This window comes from Zootermopsis nevadensis, unplaced genomic scaffold (assembly GCF_977971745.1).
Source record: "Zootermopsis nevadensis isolate Lab colony 2312 unplaced genomic scaffold, Znev_1.0 Znev_ptg000002l, whole genome shotgun sequence".
NCBI classification, from domain to species: Eukaryota; Metazoa; Arthropoda; class Insecta; order Blattodea; family Termopsidae; genus Zootermopsis; species Zootermopsis nevadensis.
In genome coordinates, this window is record NW_028259134.1 from 11,630,134 (window position 1) to 11,651,378 (window position 21,245).

General features: G+C 37.3%; 1 protein-coding gene across 6 annotated transcripts in view; it reads right to left on the reverse strand.

Moving 5' to 3' along the window:
* The window catches only part of LOC110832180 (mariner Mos1 transposase), a 349,358-nt gene that overhangs the window by 192,831 nt on the left and 135,282 nt on the right, over window positions 1-21,245 (reverse strand). The window contains exons 1-2 of one of the 6 annotated variants that reach the window (XM_022068970.2): window positions 17,962-18,080; window positions 15,694-17,428 (exon numbers count right to left, since the gene is read on the reverse strand). The exons of 3 other annotated variants lie outside the window; for them this stretch is intronic. In XM_022068970.2, the coding sequence (XP_021924662.2) occupies window positions 16,098-17,428; window positions 17,962-18,013 (1,383 nt within the window). In that variant the 5' untranslated portion in view covers window positions 18,014-18,080 and the 3' untranslated portion in view covers window positions 15,694-16,097. Of the gene's footprint in view, window positions 1-10,232; window positions 12,030-15,693; window positions 17,429-17,961; window positions 18,081-21,245 lie in introns of those variants that run through there. 2 more of the 6 variants (XM_087349470.1, XM_022068969.2) reach the window with 2 other exon arrangements.

Sequence of the window (21,245 nt, forward strand, 5' to 3'; positions counted from 1 at the left end):
AATAACACACGTTCGTTAAGATGTAGATTCGTAATCATTGAAGGCTAGCACACACAGACAGTTGCTCAGTCGGTATAGAAAATAAAAGCGAAAGAAAGAAGCGATAGGGCGAAAAAGAAATGTGTTGCAAAGAAGAAAATTGGCAGGACAAATCGAAAATGGTTCTGTGTTTTATAGGTCGGTTTTACAACCCACTTCAATTTCAAGTTGGAATGCTGTTACTTGTCTCGGGATCGGGAACATTTTACAAACATCAGTTTGAATACAGAGAAACGAACAGGAAGTCATTGTCCTTCTCCTGAAAACTGCGGTCGTGCGAGAATCCGGGTCAGCCTCTGCCACTTTCCGCCGTATCTACAAAAACAACCCAACGTATCTTAAAACATCCCCTTTGGGAAAAAGGAATGGTTTATACCTGAAATATAACTGGTCCGTGCTATAGCGTGCAAAACTTCCAACATTCCAGTTTCGAAAACAATTGTAATTCTGTGGGAGGACTCAAACTAAAGGAGACTCTTTTCCTTGTAGAAGATGAGATCAAATTAGTTCTGATTAGATAGAACATTCCTACCTAATATATCTTATCAAGCATCTAAAATGACTTCAAACTGCCATTTATTAATGCATGTCTATTAAAAACAATGGGAAATTTGAAGAGGTACTTCAGACAAACACACTTTTACTGAAAAATGTAACAAAGCCGCATGCAGAAATTAATATTCCCGTAATTACGAAAGTTGCGAGCCGTCAACATGTAAATATGTATGTTGTTGCACTTTATGAGGTACATGTATATAGTAGGCCACGGAAAAGTAAGCAGTCTTTTGTTTCACTGGATTTTTCAACACAGCAGCATATAGACGTTAATATCAAGTAATGTTTAACAAATAACTGAAACCGTTTCTTATCCATGTATGATCTAAGCTTTCACGGCGACGGCGTATAATAAATTCTTCTCGGGCTACCAGTCGTGTAAGGTGGCTTAATGAAGATAACACCAACGTTTCCAGAGACTAGTTTTGGGAGAATCCGGCTATGCTCAATGTCTACCTGACCTATTTTCATGTTATTGGCTGAATTTTATGCGTCCTCATGCTTTAAGCAAACACACACACACACACATATAAGTAAAGTAAAGTTTGTCCCACTATACGCCATGTAGGCGTTTGGGGTGAGTGGAGGTATAGCTCCTCTCTTCCTTGACCTCGGCACTAGATGGGGGTGAGTGGTCATCATCACGCCCCGGCCGGCTTTACCCCCGGGAAAGGACCCCGGTTCCCATTGTAGAGGAGGCTGGGTAGGCCCCAGAGCCGGTCTGGGCGCAAAGGCTAGAGGAAAAATCCTCTGCCCCCGTCGGGGATCGAATCCCGGTCGTTCAGCCCGTAGCTAATCACTATACTGACTGAGCTATCCCAGCTCATACATACACACACACACACACACACACACACACACACACACACACACATATATATATATATATATATATATATATATATATATCGACGGTGGTCTAGCGGTTAGAACGCAGGCCTTGTAATCCTGGGGTCTCGGGTTCGATTCCCGGCGGTGCCCGAATTTATAACTTGTGTTGGACAAGGCCATGGTCTAGGCAACACGGAGTTTCCCCGGTTTCTCCGTGGCATCCCAACAATTACTCCAATCACACACAGAAGAAGGCAATGGCAAACCACTTCTGGATCATCTGCCAAGAACGTATATGAACAGGTCCCAGTCCGAGAAAAGGATGGAAGGATCCTGTTCATATGGACCTGTCGTCAGACAGAATACTAAATAAATAATATATATATATATATGTATATATATACACACACACACACACACACAGTTTCAATTGTATGTGTGAGAAGCATTCTTCATTAAAAACAGTGAAAGAAGTTACACAGTGTGGCTTAGAAAATAATGAATAAATCGTCGCGGACAGCTGGCAAGTGGTAGTCCTACAGGGTTGACTTTTGGCGGGGACTAGCAACTTCTCAACGTAAAAAAGAGAACATCACGTTACGAAATGTTTCACAGGTCAAAACTGACCATGTTTAAAAACTTTTTAATTACATATTTCATATTTAGACGCAATCATTCAACAGCAACGCAATTAACACCCTATGAGTACCACTTAGAGTATATATAAATTACACCATAATACAAAATCTTTTCACAAATGCATAATATATTGTGAAACTTTTATGAGACAGTTCATTACTTCTAAGAGAAATAAATTAAGAGAAAGATGAAAATGCTGCGTGATGTAGAACCTTATACTGTGTGTCCTTTACTAAATAATGGACCTATATCAGAAAATGCACAACAAAATAATCTAGGCGTACACTCCTTACATAATGCAACCAAAACCGTCAAATCCAATCACACACATGTCAATGCACTACTCAATCATAAAAGATATTAATCTACCGCAAGGCCTTGAGCAAACGCCTCCTGTGTATTCCAATTCACACCTCTGATATCATTTTACAAGGCTTTGTTCCTATACAAAAGTACAAACAAATATTTCGCAGCAACAGCAGCAGCGCTTGTAAACAGCAAAAATAATCAAAAAATCTTCTTTCATCTCGTAAGCCGTTCTCTAAACACCGCAAGGAAATATGAAGAGAGGGTTATTACAACGATGAGAAAGTTAGTCTTTGTACACGGTTTCCTGCCATTTAATCAGAGGTTCATCTCTGTTAATGGACTGGAAAAGTGAAGAAGTGAAGTTGCTAAACTGTTTAGGGATTCAAAAAGAGAATGCAAATTTTATTCTCTCTTCCCCTTTGGTGAACATGAACTTGCAAATTTGTGCACTAGTGGCCACTAAGGAGACGGGACCCGGCAAATGGCGGATATTAAATTTATTACACGGACGTAGAAAGTTATCGAAAAGTAGGATCACTATGGAAACAAATGAGGTTAGACACATTAATTGAATCTGAATTGTTTAAAAATTAACAAGTCTAGAGCTTAAAGTTTCATGTTAACAAATACGTATTTCACAAAAGCTAAAAGGCATAAACAATTAAACTCGCCCTACAGGAAGGAAAACGTCATGAAATGTAGCATGCGCGAGAAATGACGCAATCCCAAAGATGAAAACTATTAACACAACTCCTGACATGCCAGCAAAACCGGGATTCAGCTCTAGAACGCTAAATGAATTCGCCCAGGAACTTCCTCCGAAAATCTGGTTGAACAGTGGTCACAGAATTTGTGGAATGAATCTCGAGCAGGCAAAACGTTTTCAAGGGTTTAGTCGCCATTTTAAGGCCATGACAACAGTATTCAAAGTTACAGTTATGTCACTTTTCTTGCATACTACAAACATTCTTTGAAGTTCTCCTTCCAATGACGTAAGCTTAATTTCTATAGGATTTTCCATTTTTCTTAAATATATATTTCAAACCGCTCAACTAATTTCTGTCCACTCAGGAATACAAACTCTTATCTCCATTACATATCAAATTCTTCAAGGAGTTCGAATCACGAAACAAGAATAAATTTAGATGTTCTTTTACCTAAAATTTTACGATCTTGTACATACTAAACATACGAATGAGATTACTATCATAGGATCTTCAGTATTACCGTATAATGAACCTCCATGAAACAGAAAGGATTATACACATAGGTCTTATGTCAATAATACAGAAGTCTGTGACAGAAAATTCCTGACATGATTAATAATTTAAACTAATGTAATATTAACAACCTTCTTCAGTATGTTATCAGATGTGTGTCTATGAAACAGTTTTCTTCTGCAGAATCATAAGCCTTATAAATATCAGTACTCAAGATTACATAGTTAACAACAGAGTCATGTGTTTTTCGAGATATTTTAAATCTTGAAAAATTTCCAAAATTAATTTTAAGTTCTGAAAAGAATAATATATAAAAACTTCCATAAAAACACAAATTCATTTCTAATAAACTGAATGTCCTGACGGCGGATACGACAATAATGTCTACCATACTACACGGTGCTACAACCCAGAAGACAGCCATGTTCGTACTCACTGCCTTGAGAACCTCGAATCCTACAACAACAGTAAAACCCACCATTTCAACTACAAAGAATATTATACAATGTTGTGAAACGGAACAATACAAAAGCAAGCTCGTCAGACAGGAAATAAAGTGTTTATATTAAAACAAACATAAACGCGGAATGTACAAAATTATTTGTACTCTATCCAATTATAATTTATCTCATCTGAGAGGTAGATATTATTACTCTTTATTAATGCGAGTCAAGAGTTGTTGGAAAGTCTCTATTCACGATACAAAATGTTTTAACAGTACAAATCAAGTGACTTGGGTGGGAACGAACTATGAACAAGGTCGTCAACTAGTTTTAAGGGTAAGGGTAGGTTATATAATGTTGTTTTACGATGGGTTGTGTTGTCCTGGAGAATTTGAATCGTGTTCATCGGGTGGTCGTGGAAATGTCCTGGAGAAGTGCTGGAGAATTCCAGGAAAATTTCTGGAGAAATCCTGGAAAAGTCATAGAGTAGTGTTGGAGGAGTCCTGGAGACGTAATTCGGAATTTTTTTTGTCATGGAGTATTGCTGGAGAAAACCTGTAGAAGTCCTGGAAGGTTATTTGGTATCCTTAAGCGGTGTTGGGTTTGATGCTATGCGGGTCGGCTATTTTGAATTCATTTAAGTATGATTGGTATAAGTTACTTTGGATAGGTAGCGTTTTGTGTTAGGTTGAGTTAGGTTGAGTTAGGTTAGGTTAGGTTAGGTTAGATTCGTTTTAGGTAAGGCTAGGTTATATAATGATGTTTTAAGATGGGTTGTGTTGTCCTGGAGAATTTGAATCGTGTTCATCGGGTGGTCGTGGGAATGTCCTGGAGAAGTGCTGGAGAATCCTGGAGAATTCCTGGAAAATTTCTGGAGAAATCCTGGAAAAGTCCTAGAGTAGTGTTGGAGAAGTCCTGGAGACATAATTCGGAAATTTTTTGTCATGGAGTATTGCTGGAGAAATCCTGGAGAATTCCAGGAGAAATCCTGGAGACGTCCTGGAAGGTTATTTGGATATCCTTAAGCGGTGGTGGGTTTGATGCTATGAGGGTCGGCTATTTTGAATTCATTTAAGTTTGATTGGTATAAGTTACTTTGGATAGGTTGCGTTTTGTGTTAGGTTGTGTTAGGTTAGGTTAGGTTAGGTTGGGTTAGGTTAGGTTAGCTTCGGTTTAGGTAAGGGTAGGTTATATAATGTTGTTTTACGATGGGTTGTGTTGTCCTGGAGAATTTGAATCGTGTTCTTCGGGTGGTCGTGGGAATGTCCTGGAGAAGTGCTGGAGAATTCCAGGAAAATTTCTGTATAAATCCTGGAAAAGTCCTAGAGTAGTGTTGGAGAAGTCCTGGAGACGTAATTCGGAAATTTTTTGTCATGGAGTATTCCTGGAGAATTCCTGGAGAAGTCCTGGAAGGTTATTTGGAAATCCTTAAGCGGTGGTGTGTCTGATCCTATGCGGGTCGGCTATTTTGAATTCATTTACTGAATTTTCATGTAACAATGGTTCCAATTAAAACAATTTGCTCTTCATTAGCGGTTGGTAACATTTTATGATAATCGTACATATTTATTCTGTCCTCTGCGTCATGTAGTTAATAACTGAATAATGCTTCCCGGCATAAAATTAACTGTTACGAGAAAATGCGCACGAGATCAATAAAGTACAGAACTTCCTAATTAAACGGACATACAAGTTAATTTGTGTGACTAATGACTTTACTGAACTATGTGTAAAATTTTTAAATGTGACCTTAGGCTGCTTCCATGAGCAGTTCTCTTTTTAATCAGAATCAGTATATTACCAAGTTCTACGGTTGATATTTCCTTGTTTCAATATACCATCAACAAATTTACTACCGAAAATATCTTATATGATTGACCATTCGAAAAAAGTAGAATTTTAAACGTAATGCAGCCAAGACAAATGTTTGTTTCCTGGTAGCATGTCTCTTTGCCATCCTGCAATGAAATGTGTGAAATTGTTTGTGATGTAGTCATGCACGTGTCTAATACATTCCTGACAAAGAAAAAAATTCTTACGGGCCACACAGACGTGTCGGAAACAGTCGAAATAATTAGCTGATATCAGATTTGTAAAGTTACCGACTCCTCCGAATTCTAGTGCATGAGATAGTTCACGTTAACTATAAAAAAACGAGTCTATCTGTCGGTAACTCTGAGCATCTTTCGACCGTTTGTATCCGAAACACTATCTCAGCAAACCATTCGTCTGCGGCCTTCAGAATTTGCATCTTATGCAATCTCATTAATTTTGAGCCTATTTCGTATGGATTTGGATGCGACAAACAAATTAGATAGGATTCTCTTTGTTTTATATCCAGTGGTTAAAACATCACTGACGTACGAAAATTCTAATGCTTGAAATTATAAAATACGAATATCTTTCACGAAAAGTTGTGCTGTCACATAAAGGGAAAATAAATAGTTTGGATGCCCCAAGGCTCAAGGCCTTTAACAATTAAGAAAATAGCATATGGGAACGATTGATGCAAAACTGTCTTAACAGCATTTAACATGTTTCGTAGTCTTGATGCAGAAAGCATGAGGTGAGAAATATCAATTACACATCAACCCATGCATTTATGTAAGACTGCTGTTGTCACTCGACAACTTTTGAATTCACTAAAACTGCATTTTAAATTTTATAGCCCTGCGAATGTTGGTCACAGTGTTAGACAATCCGTTATTCATAGTTTCTGAACTTCTAAAGTCGTCTCAAAGAACTGATGAGCCGACTCAGACGAAAGTTCTGTCCCATTCAGCATACCACTAAAGTTTTCAAGAATTCACCGCTCGTTTTTGATTCACACGAGGAAACAAACAACTCGTCCAATTGCATGAAAGCAAAGTGGTATATTTCTTGTGTAACAGACGTCGTTTTGAAATTCTGGAAATGAATTCCACCTGAGAAAGTGTGTTGTTGAAGTTATGTACAGAGAACCGATCTTCCTGCGGAAAGCAAAGTATACTTGATAAATTATTTAAAGGCTTTCTCATGTAACAATTTATGACTGATAACTGTTTCAGTGCCTGTTCGCTTAACAGAACCAGCGACATCGAAGGGCATAAGAGAGAGGATTTGAGGTTCCCACAGCGGCAGTATGTGTATGAAAATTTCGAAGATGACATTAAATATAAACCGATAAAGGTGATGGAATAATGATAATACAGATGATAAGGTCCAAGATTATTACAATATAAATGTTGACAATACGATGACAGCGACACAGAATACTGTAATAATTTCATCGTTAATGCCAGTGGTGGTTGTGGTGATGATGATGATAATGATGACAAAGACGATATATCAATTACTTTAACGTGGGTGCTTTAGTGATACTTGAGTTACGTTACTATTTACCAACTGTACAACTTTCGAAGAGATGAGCCATAGAATCATGATGGCTGATGATTTATAAAGGATGCAGAAAGAAACTGCTTTTGATGATAATGATAAGCACTGACTAAATTGTTAGCGCTGACAAATACCATAACGATGACGTGATGGCGATGATTATGAATTTTGACGTAATGTCTACCTTCGCTATGACACATAAAACGGACAAGGATGATAAGATGACAAAACAACTATATTCTTCCAATGTTCTGAAACTGTTTAGAAAATACTGAGTCATTACAAGCTTCATTACTAATATCTACTAGGAATCGGATATATTTCGAGTTCAGGTGTTAATATCAATGTGGATGAATTTTAATGGAGCTTAGGTTTCAAATTGTACGAAACCTTGAAAAAAATAACAAAATTATACAGTATTACACACCAGTGTAGGATGCCATGCAACCTAAATGGGATTCTTCGTTTCTAGATGTAATTATTTCATGCAAACAACAATTACATAATACAATACAAACAGGGTATAAGCCTATAATTATGTTTAATATACGTAGACTGTTGACAACCCCGTTCTTGGGCAATACAATGACGCATGAATTTTATAGTTCGGCCTTAATACAAAGTTTGGGGATATTTGATAAATTGTTTGAAATTGAGAAATAGAAAATTACACAATTGCATTCATGATTTGTACTTTCTTCACCATATGTTATTAGAGTGACTATTCTAATTTCGCGGCATTTAACCTTAGTTAATCGTCCGTGCATTATCTTGTTCTGCTAAATCCGTTCTTGGTCCACATCGAAGTACATTACTTTTTAACCACGACATTCGACTTCACTCCCTGAGCTAGAAATATGCAATATTCTTTGTCTGTATAACGCTAAAATGTAGTGTGAAGAATATGAAGTTGTACTTAACGTCAAACAGCTGCCACTCTGTTGAATGTTTCGTGTTCGTTCTGAAACACTTACGAAAATATGAAAATAAACACGTACCTCAAATAAAATTTATGAATACTCTGAAGAAAATAAGATGGAAAAAGACAACCGACATTCGTTCCAATGGTTTAGTTATTCTTCTTCTTAAGTTTTCCTACACGAGGCTGCCAAAACAAACATTACATATTCACCCTGAAGGTGACAACTGCCAAAATGACGCATAATTTTAAACTTTAAACGTGGTTAACTTCTGAAAGCCGAAGCTGTACATTAATGCAGTTTCTAAAACTGCGTAATAAATTGTCGTGAACAGCAAACTACTAATTTATCATTTCTCGTTATGCAACTTTCTCCACCCTCTTGATAATCTATTAACTTCTCTGCGAGTTTTGTCTGTCATTCCGTCGATTGATTTTACCGCTTTAGTTTTGTCTTCCTGTGAACAGCGATGCCGTAATTGAACAAAGGACTCGTGATCAGTGCTGTTGATTGGCAATCATGTGCTCTTCTCAAAGTACCGATCTCACTAATGCACAATTAATTAACAGTTCGTACACTAATATATAGAGCTACCTCTTGTCCTGGGTATCACGAAAATGACAAGAAGAAACCTGCCCTTTTCAGGACCTCTCAGACATATTCCTTTTCCCTTTATCTTTTACGCAATTCTCCCATTCACACTGATCGGCCTCCTGTATAAAGGAATCACATCTAATTCTGACTCACGACAACCCTCAAGATAAAGGCTACATGTTCCTTCGAAACGTAATAACCTACAAGATTAAATGTCGTCACAACACAGAAGACTACAAGCTACATATTTGCAGTAGCGACAGCCTCGAGTCTTAAACAGTTAAATTACTATGATACACCAAATTGACACTTTAAAGAAAGACACAACAATTTACACATTGTGATTCGCTCTTCAGAGTGAGATCTGAGTTTCTCACGGAGACGAGTATGAAGATAGCTGTCTGCTGGGGTTGAGGAAATAAGATCCTCTGAAACATCGGCCAACAACTACCAAACTCGCCGGTGCAATATTTCAGTAAAGATATTTCTCGAATTAAACTCAAATGGCCAGAACTCCACAGTTCAGTTTTCAGCTCTCGTTCGAGACCTTTGCGGAGTCACCTCTCGGTTTGGCTAACGACTAAAAATTATTCTGGCAGGTATTTTCCGTAATTTTCCTCAGTAAATAGAAGCAACAGCCAGGACAGTACCTTAAAACATGCTCAACCATTTATATTAAATTATTTCCAATTAAAAGTTTACAAATCCTCTTATCATTCGATGCTACTTAACACATGAAGTTGAAAAAGCGTAATTAAATTATCACTGAGTTCTAACTGAATTACAGAAACCTTTGGACGTAATCACTGACGAATGACAACGCCTAATTTAGTGCGTATAATATTCAGTGGTTGTTGTGGGCGTGTAACATACTTCAACATAAGTTACACGCGCATACATAAACAAATCCCAGTCGAAAGAAATTATAAAATAACTGTTAAACCACAATTATGTCGGACATCGTCCTTCGACTGAGCTTCACTTCGTGTAGCCAAAGATTCGACAGTTGGCCTTCTCTCGTCTTCAGGTGGTAGTTGGCGACTGGTTTTCATTGTACGGGCATATTTATTATTGTAAATGTATTTTAAATTCATTGCGCTAGCACCATCAAAAGATCACTTTCTTCTGGAATATTACACCGTTTAGTCTGGCATAACTTGATCTAGGTTCCAGAAGTGCTCACTGCCTCTACCATTAACAAAATAGCTCTCATGATGGAGGTAATATACATCTCTTAAACGTCGGTAAATTTCTGCAGACTGCAGGGTGAAACCTCATAGAAATCTCGTACTCGTCACTGTCAGAACACTAAATATCACTAATATCAGAAGTGATGCTACACTGGGCCAAAAAAAGAAGTCGCATTTTATTATATAAATTACTCAATTTCTTCCTCCTTTGTAACTTTTATTTTCATTCACTTAAGTTACATGTAATATTCAGAAACTTAAAACTATTCACAACAAACTCTACAAATTCGTTCCGTGGTTAATGAGAATTCAACTAGAAAGCTCAATACTGGTAATTAAAAACAGTTATATTAAGCAATAGAAGAAGCTATACAGTACACGGGTGCTTAGTAACAAAAGCAATACAAAACAGATTTAGATCGCAAGTGAAGAATTAGAAAGCTGTATATACCTGAGCTAAACAATGCTTAGTTGCTGATACACCAACTGATGTTCAGGAAGTGTGAAGTGTGAGTGCTCATCTAGTACTCGGAACACCAGCGTTGCTTTCAGCAGCCCAAAGTGCTTTAATTTGTTCACTCAAATTCATTTCAACTGCAGTAGGACAACAATATACGTGGTAGCAGTTCCAGCCATGCTGCACAGCAAATTTAAGTTAAGTGTAAAGAAACCAAAAGCCGTAAACTTAGGATCGGCATTCCTAAGATGCTGAGAGAACAACTGAAGTTCAGCAAGAGTATCAGCTCTGATAGGTCTCTGTGACAACAATTTCTGAACGATTCTCGAAGTACGAGATGCGTCGGAACTGGCTGCATGGCAGGACACAGCAATACACATAACTTTGATGATACAGGTACACGAAATGGAGAAGTTCATCATAACTCTGACGCACGATGGTTCCTCGTCACATTCAGCCACACTTGGGTCATGTTTTGCATCCATGGCAACAAAGGTGTACATGACGAAAGAAATAAAGGCGTAGGATATAATAAATAGAATCGGCAGTCCGTAATCAGAATTTATCATCTGAATTGTATCGCATAATATTCCGTGTGTCTGACGCAGAGCTCGAATGTGATATCTGTCATGATGAAACAGATGATTTCTGATTTTGCTTAAGGATAGAAACAAAGGATCTGGCTCTTTCAGATCCTGAGATCCATTAGAAAGATACACTGCATCTTCAGGGTGCATCTTATTAGGATGATCCAAAAACGAGGCAAATGCTTCCAAACTTTCTTCGTCATAATCACGAACAACCATTGATGTAAGTTGTGCGTTTAATTTACCAAATCTATTCTTCAAAATCATAATACAAACAGAATACTGTACTATCACTAGTGCACCAATGGCTCCTCCAAAAACAAAGCCGAATACTCGAATTATGGATATGAAATCAATTCTTCGACCATTAATATCACAAAGAGCAATCAAACTTCCAGAAACAAACACTGCAAATAATCCTGCGATAATTTTTAGTTTTGTATTCTTGTAATGTAATGTTTCCGTACTTCCCATTAAAATTTTGTCCACCAATTCCATTTTCGAACAGAAAACTGTAAGACTCCCACGGTGACAAAGAATCAAAGCTAACAAACTTGAACCTTTGAAAGTACAAGTACGAATTACACTGGGGATAACGTTTCTGCTGGACAGATTAGGATATCTGTAAGTCGCATCCCAAACAACATCGAAAACAAAACAACTTATAATGTAAAGAATAACAATGTAATTAAGCAGAACGGAAAATCCGAGAGGACGCTTTGTGGTGAAGTCCGGAATGGCAGTTCCCGTCCTTCCTCGCGGATATGGTGCGAGTCCCAGCATCTTCGACGCCAAATACAGAGGGCTGAGTGCACTGTAAATGCAGGACATGAATGAAACGAACTCCGTTCCGCCAAAGAAGCTTTGATGCTAGAAGTAAAAATGAAAGGCAACGCTTTAGACGTAAGTACGTCAGTATAAAAATAAATACACATATAATTCTATTTTATTTGACCTTGATATTTAATAATTCTTTTCGTACCGAGGTCCTCTGATCGACTTAAATCTGGAGCGATATTGATGAAAAGACTCAAGGCTGCTTTGTAAAACAATCATCCAAAACTGCGCCGTCAAATGTTATACAATATAAAGATACTGACCTTCCTTCTAAACAGGACATAAAGTATGTCGTGGACCTAGCATATAATAACAAAAAAAATAATTTTATTTTACCCTTCACAACGCAAACGTGGTCAAACAATATTAAAGTCCGTTGTAGTATCATAAAACACTATCAATTTCTTGACTATCTGACCGAACAATGCCTTCTCAAGGAAGATTCTGAAACGCATAATTAATGCTTATGAATTGTGCGAAAATAGCAACGACGTTATTGCCTACACAGAAAATAATTAAGAAGCCTTTAGTAAAAAGACGCACTTTTTCTGCGTAACCTGACTTCAGTCTACAGCTACATTAGAATTTTTAGAGTTAAGTAGTTACTTTCACTGAAATAATATATACGAAACCTGAATTATATGTCAGAACATCAAAGGAATGGCAGCATGCTAGTGGATTAGTATTTCTCATCTAAAGGTTAAAGCAACAATTTTAATGCTATGTATAATTTACGATATCACAATCTTAGCACTTTTTTACAAGTTTCCTTCGCAGGTGCCTGAGACGGTCAAGGCTTTAGACCCGTATTAAAATATTTACCCCGTCACTCCACTGCAGGTACAATTACCTGGCAATTAATTTGGCTATGTAATATAGTCTGATACAAATAACATGTAACACACTTCTTTGGATGGCTTATTAATTTCGGAAATTGTATACTACATCGATGTTCCATTACTACGGAATTAATTGTTTACAGTTAAGTAGGCAGATATTCAGTCCGAAACCTCTTTGAACCGAAATTAACTCCAGTTTTGTACAGACTAAGTCTATCAACATCGCATCAACTAGTTTAGTTATGTTACTGTAATTAAGTCAGCTACAATAATAACTTTCTTAAATAGGGTATCACAGCTCTGATTAAAACATAAACAAACGTAACAATACATATATAAGTAAAATATTAGTGACTGGTTTAAAACAGTTTTAATTGTTAACAGGCAACTATTACAATTTAAGAAAAAAATAATTTAGACGATAAAATTTCCTATTACGTGCCAAATCTGAACACTTTATAATACCATATTTTATACGAAAGAAAAGATACGTAAATGAAGTTCTACTTTACGACATTAGATAGTTTTATTAATTAAAACCTTATAAACTGTTCTCAGAAACAAAAATAATAAAACTTAACATCACAACAAAGCTAACCTTCAAATATAGTAAAGTGGTATGTAAGCAAAATGATCTGGAAGATTTAAATCAACACAAATTAGGTTTCTACGATTTCTACTGTGTATTACAACGCCACAAAATGCAGTTACAAAATTAATGTTACGACTCAAAAGCAATTGGCTAGGGTACACAGAAACATGAAAGAAACCAGAGTACAAAACCAGGTACTGGAATACAAATAATTAGGGCCTACAGATCATATAAGCCCCATGGAAGGCACAGAGATCATCTACACCTGGAGGCTTTAGGAATAGGCAGTTAATGTAAGTCTAATCCTGCACAGTTCACTATCATAATGGCGATGAAGATACGCGATATTTCTGCACAATATACACTATAAACTACGCTTATAATTGAATACAAAGGTAATTAGATGAAACAATTTGCACACTCACCAACACAATATTCCAAGTTGTTTACCAACTACCTGGAACCTCTTGGCATAACTGAGGCAGACTACCAACAACCTAAAACTTCTTCAGCTTTTAATATGACGCTCGATTTAACATAACTGCAGAAGAAAATTTCTACAGTACATCATTAAGGCGTGTTAATTGCACGTCTTTTCATAGGTTGTCAGGATGATCATGCGACATTTTAAAGAATAACAGTGGGCACTAGGCTTGTCTGATGCAAACCGTACTCACGAGGAAGAGTAATTACATACTTGTTTTCATCCAGTCATTGTGGTAGAAAGTGTCAATAATGTAGAAAAGATATACTAGATTAAGAAAATAACACGTTTGAAGCTACAAGTCGCGTGTTTGTTTTCAGAACACTTCGCTCTTGATGATGACTGGATTGTATACCTCCTATTTGGGAAGAACTTCTTCTGTTACTTAACGGTATGTTAAACTCGTTTAAGTTTAATTAATACGAATTTACAAATGCCCACAAATATTAATGTATTGTAACAAATTCATATATCTCTTAACAATTTATGCGTATATTTGCGTAACGATAGTGTTTAATGGAAGTAATACATCATACAAGCACGTTCCTTTGTTCAATTTTTGTGATTATTCTTATTATCGTCAATTACTAAAATTTTTGTCGTTCTACTTCAGAAGCGAGATCAGACTCTGTTTCCGAATCTCCATATTTTTACTGTCACGCCAACACACGTTAGCATGTTCTAACGCAATCCACAGATATTTTGAAATCTCGAAACATGAAACCGACTGCCAACCAAACATTTTGGCCGTCAGATTTATATTGGCTCAGGACATTCAGAAAATATTAGGCGTCGGTCCAGTCTGAAGAACCCAAATAAAATTCATGCGCCACAGTACGGGGTAGTAGCACGCGGTAGCGGGTAAATCTCATTTAATGAAACTGCAACCAGATCTCCAAAAGTCAGCTTCCAACAGTTGAAATATTTTACCAAACAGTAGCGACCTGGTGACCATAATATTCGAGCCCTGGATATTTCGGTCTTAAGTAATAGCTCCATCTTAAAGAGATAACGCAGAAATACGAGGGTGTTTCAAAAAGTAACAGCAAATTAAATATTTTGAGATATATAATTAATTAGACGTACAAATGATAAGTCATTTTTCTACATAATCACCCTCCTTCTCAATACACTTCTCACACCGTTGCACCAACTTCTTTATTCCATCAGAAAAAAATGTTTTTGGTTGTGCCTTCAGCCAGGAATGCATTGCTTCTTTGACCTCGTCATCATTCCCAAATCAACGCGTCCTACAGGGGTCCAAACACATGATAATCAGAGGGAGCAAGGTCAGGGCTGTAAGATCTGAAATCTCAATCTCCGAATGGTGAGAGGGCGTGCGTTATCACAGATTGATGTTCGCCCATTTTTAAACGCATCTACCTACTCGTACACTCTTCTCTCGCCAACGCAGCATTCTTCTATGAATTTCACGAGGTTTCACACCTTCCGACCACAAAAATCTGATGACTGCTCGCTGCTCCTCTGCGGTGCAAACAGCTAAGGGCGCCGCCATTTCGTATATGCATCCCTTCCAATTAAGTACGCCACGCCATTTATTGGGCAGTGTCAAAACCTTCTCTAAGAACGTATCTTCCCTGTGCGGGAGTTTGAAATGCCTGGGGTATTCGTTTCGTGAAATATTGTCAATTTGCTGTTACTTTTTGAAACGCCCTCGTATATTACCAGCCTGTTCAGAGAGATTCCTAACAATCAAAACTCGTGTCAGGAAATATTATTCATGGCCAAAAATACAGACAAACTTCGAAGCATAGTGCACGATTTATTGCTATTTATGAGCATTATTATAACTAGCATAAACTACATGTAACTGATATTAAGACATCACAACATAACAACTGCAGAGGTTAACTCTAGTATTTTAAAAATTATTTGATTGGGTTACATGTTTGAACACCATAGTGATAAAACAACAAACATATTTTAAGTTATTAGAATAGTAATTTCATTACAGAAAGTAGAATCAGAATCATTAAAACTACATACAAGGAATGTAAATAGTGACGTAAGAGATACTGGTCGTGTGAAGTACAACAAAGCCACACATTTAAGACACACGTTGCATATTTGTTGGGATTACATTTAATGCTCAGCAAATGTACAACCCTGATAATTCACCACCACAAAGAGTTAGCTCAAAGAGCTGTATTTTTCTGCACTCCAATTTATTTCAGTTGAAGCAGGACAACAATATACGTGGTAGCAGTTCCAGCCATGCTGCACAGCAAATTTAAGTTGAGTTCAAAGAAACCAAAAGCTGTAAATCTAGAATCGGTATTCCACAGCTGCTGGGAGAATAACTGCAGTTCAGAAAGCGTATCACCACTGATATACCTTGGTGATACCAACTTCTGAACAATTATTGACGTATCAGATATCTCAGAAGTGACCGCATGGCATGATGCAGCAATAGTCACAACCTTGAGTATGCATAAGCACGAAATGCATAAATCCGTTATAACTCGGACACATGAAGATCCGATCTCACAGTCAGCCACGGTGGGGTCATTCTTTGCATCCATGGCCACGAAGCTGAACATAACGAAAGATACAAAGGCATATGATAGCTCAGACAGAATCTGAAATCCGTAGTCGGAGTTTACTATCTTTACCGTATCACATAATATACCATGGCTCAGACGCAGAGCGCGAATGTGATTGTTATTGTATTGTAATACTTGGTTTCTGATATTGCTGACTGACAAAAACAAGGGATCATTTTTATGAAGATTCTTTGACCCGTGTACAACGTTCACCTCACCTGCAAATCCTATCTTATTCGGCTGATCCAAAATCGGCAATAAAGTTTCCAAAGTTTCCTTTTCAAACCCACGAACAACCATTGCTGAAAGTTGTCTGTTCAATTTTCGAAACCTATTCTTCAATATCAAAACATAAATCACAAATTGTATAATCGTAATTGTACCAATGACTCCTCCAACAATCCAGCCAGACAATTTCACCGTGGATATAAAACTGACGTTTCGCCCATTCATATCAAAGAGAATCATGAAGCAAGACATTACAACCATCAGCAGTATTTCAATGACCACTATCAGTTTTGTCTTCATGTAAGATAATGATGCCTTTTTCCCAAGTAGAATTTGGTCAACCAAAGCTATTTTCGTGCAAAACTCTTCGTGAGTTCCACGGTGACAAAGAATCAAAGATGACAGGCACATGCTTGCAAAGGAACACGTGCGAATTACGATAGGAATAATGCTTCTATTGGATAGCTTTGGGTATCTGTAAATCCCCTCCCAGGTCACGTTAAAAATGAACCAAGCCAACAAATAAAGAAAGGCAATGTAGTTATGCAGAGTGCAAAACCCGAAGCGACTCTTTGTGGTGACATCCGGAATGGCAGTTCCAGTTTTGCCCGCTGGATACGGTGCGAGGCCCACTAACTTGGTCGCCAAGTACAGTGGCTTCAGTGCACTGTAAATGTTGCTTCCTGACATCGTCTGGCAGTTGCGTGTACCGAGCGAGTTTACTGCTAAAAGTAAAAGTAACAGGAGCAATGTGTTACTATCAGGTATAACTGAACTCAGTAATCTTAAAACCTTGCATACCATGTAGTGTATTGGAATATAAAATATGTATACAAAAAAGAAAACTGTTTACACTATGAAGGTCCTTGCTGCCGCCATCATCAGCGCGATCGCCCTGATGATGGATGCAGGACCTCTGAAACGTCGGTAAACTTCTGCCAGATTACACGGCGCAGCAAACCAGAAGACAGACATCTTCATGTTTTGTTTTAATTTCTACTAGTTATGAGGAAAGGTACTGAGAATTATACGGTCTGGACATTCAATTTAAATCTTTAGAGGTATAAAATTTTGTGTTTCGTGAACATCCAACGGTGACCCGTCTTAAACACTTATTATTTTCAATTAAATTGGATACATTTATTATAATGTTCTTATGAATTTAACTAAATTTTTATGGGTTGTTTGATTCGAAGCTGCACTCAACATTACAAATACAACAAATAAAATGAATTAATAACTACTTATAATACATTACCTAATAACATCGCTATTACCAAACCCAGCCACCGGATACAATCCATAATCATTACAACCCATCTTCCTTAAGATCCATCTTAATGGTATTCTCCCGTCTCCTCCTCATCTTTCCATATAAACGTTTCCCTACAACGAAAATGCTTGTTTACTGGGATGTTGCGTCGTGTAGTCTGATATAAGTTAGCAGACGATTCAAAGGCTCTTCATGCGTCCATCATCGGGACGAAGAGTTAAGTCGTGCACAAGGATTTTTGGATATAGGGACGAGTCGGACCAGGTAGAACATTGGCCGCATCAGTGCATTCCCACTTAACACCCTGCTAATGGAGGCAGCAAGCATCTCTGAAACGTCGGTAAACTTTTACCTTACTACACTGAAAATATCCCATAAGACAGCATTCTTCACAATCGCCGTTAAAATGTAAGCTATCAATCTGAATATTCAAGAAGAATAATTATTTTAAGTTATATCGTTCTAGACAATGAAAATACACACTATAAGCTATTCTTAAAACTTAATATATGTTGATCGTACCACACAGTCTGCATACTCACTCACAAAATATTCCTGGTGTCTTTACCAAGTAGTTTCAACCTCCTAGCATGACAGAGGCGGGCTACGAGTGAAGTAGAACGTCCGCACCTTCTATTTTCTCGCCAAGTTTTAATACAAGCTCTAATTTAAAAATACAAGGGAGACCTACAGTTTCCGTAACACATCATTAGGGCGTGTTAACTGAACGGTATCTTCATAAGTTGTCATTTGGATCATGCGATGTTCAAAAGTATAAAATTGATGGATACCTATCTCATATATATACAGTAGTCTCTTAGGAAGGTTAATTTTATATTTGCATTTGACAGTAATTTACCTCTAATTATATCAATATCGTGTATAAAATGTACTTTATTATGAACATATTATTATATTCCATGTGTGAAGTCGTGAGTTTGTTCCCCAACCACGTTCTTCTTGACCGATTATCGGACACACATTCTTCATTCAGAGGGGTCATGCGTCTTCCAATTCTGATAAGTGCGTTTCAGGCGCCTAGACACTCCGCAAAACTTTCTACTATATCTGGAAAATGTCAATACCGATTCCTTCCAGGAGCTCACATGTATCAAACAAAGTACATGTAGTATTCATAGTAATTAAACTAATTTGTACTAATACAACTATTACAAACAAATTTATGTGTTTCAAAGTGTAAATTTATAGGTTACATAATTTTTGTAGTAACACTAGACTTCGCGAACTCTCAAGGGATTCGACGAGCAGTAGGGTTTGGTAAAGATATCCCAGAATTCCTGTAGGATCCTTACACAGTACAACGTATGCAGTATCCTTTGGAATTTTAGACAACATAATCGGCAGTGAAATTTTAAACACTTTACAAATGGAAATGGCTATAGGACTAATCTCCTTCGACAATCTAATATTAACCATTGCTTAACATTTACTTTGAAAACATTATAAGCGTCCATAACGTATGTAGCAAATGCCACAAGTTCATATTAGACCTCCACTTCGCTCGATTTCAAAATTAGAGATTCGGTGACCGAACAGCATCTTGAGTGCTGTGGGGCTTTATCTTGGTTGGCGTACTGCACCATTGGGAACCGGAGACCCTGCTTGCCTCTGCATCGGAAGCAGACTAGCTGTGGTAAAAGCAGTTGCTTGATAAGCAGTGGGAGTACTCTCCAAGGAAAATAAAGGACCAGTGGCAAGCAAGGGAGGCAATACGAGCTTCAGATTAGCTAAGCAAACTTTGCTTCGTCTCTCTCTTCTCTCTGATTCTCCCTCTTCTAATAATTCTTTAATAAAACAGTAAGAAATGAACTAAAACTCTACAAAATCTACAGCAGCAGTACGGCATGTACTTATATTTCAGTGGCGGAATGTTTTTACAGTTGGATTTTGACAACGACTGTGCTAAGAAAGCACGTGGTCTGTGGTGGTAACTCCTTGTATAAACTAAATAGATGTTATGTTTGTTAACTCTGCCTTGTACGTAAGTAGCCTAAAGTGTTAAAAGTGGATTCAATGTGATTATAAATTGTTTGCGTACAACTGGGGCAAAGAGTTGTTCCCTGTTGCAAACATTTAAGCAGAAATTTTCTTTGACAAGACCCACACCGTGAGCCAGTATTGTCAGATTTCATCAGCTAAGTTTACTTTCCGATGGAAATCTTGGTCTACAGTGGGTGACAAAATTTGTTCTTCACGAATATGCAGTTACATCACAGCTCTTTGTTACTCCAGAATCTGGCAATCGAACATTTGAAAATCCGCTCGCTCATCTAACAAACTGACCAAATAACCGAAAGAATCCACCAACTTAACCCAGTCAACTCAATGGTGTAAGGATTTCTTCGCGTTGTTTACTTTGTTAGTATGGATGAAGAAACTCCTAACATAAAGATTCATTAACGTCTTTGGGAAAAAAAAATCTTAACCAACATTGTCATCAACATTTTAGAATTATCCCGCCATTCAAGTCTAGATCTTCTAATACATACTCATTGCTAATTAATTACGCGGTTCTTACAAAAATATAATAAATTGTGTAATACGTTTGGGAAACACGATGCATTTATAATGCTGTTTTATACACAATGCAGCAGAAATATAACAGAAAGTCTGATCACACATTACAGAAAATAGTGCTGACAATGCCAGTCCCATCACTGCTGATACGTTCATAGCAGCAAAGCAACAAGACATTTGCCCACGTTAACCCACAAACAACACAATTTGGCGGTCATCCCTTTTCTTTATTTAAAAGGGGAGGAACCTTGAAGAACTAAGCTTGTCATATATTTCAAATATAAATATATAACTCAATTGTAATAAATCAATTTAGGATTTAAAATACAGACAAACGCACAAAATTTTATATGCATTTGTTGACGTTGGTCTTTGGGTTGTAGCGTCATGCAGAATTGTAGATACGTACAAAAGTTTCGGATAAATATACTTCCTATATGTCAAAACAGCGTTAACCCAAAGAACCAAAATCGTGGAGACCTCATATCTCAAAATGTGAAATTTTGTTGCACAATTAAAGGAAAATTCTCAAATCTTTGTAATAAAAACTACTGTGTCCAAGTGACGTAAAAAGTCCGCTGACCTCGTAACACAACCCGTCTGTGCAAGTCTATATGCTGTCAGTCTGTGAAACCATCTGTATTTTTATTACAACTGAGAATCATCAACTTAAGAATGTAGGTCTATACAGTTTATTATGTTTGCGTCTATTGTCCCCAAATTTAAAAGTA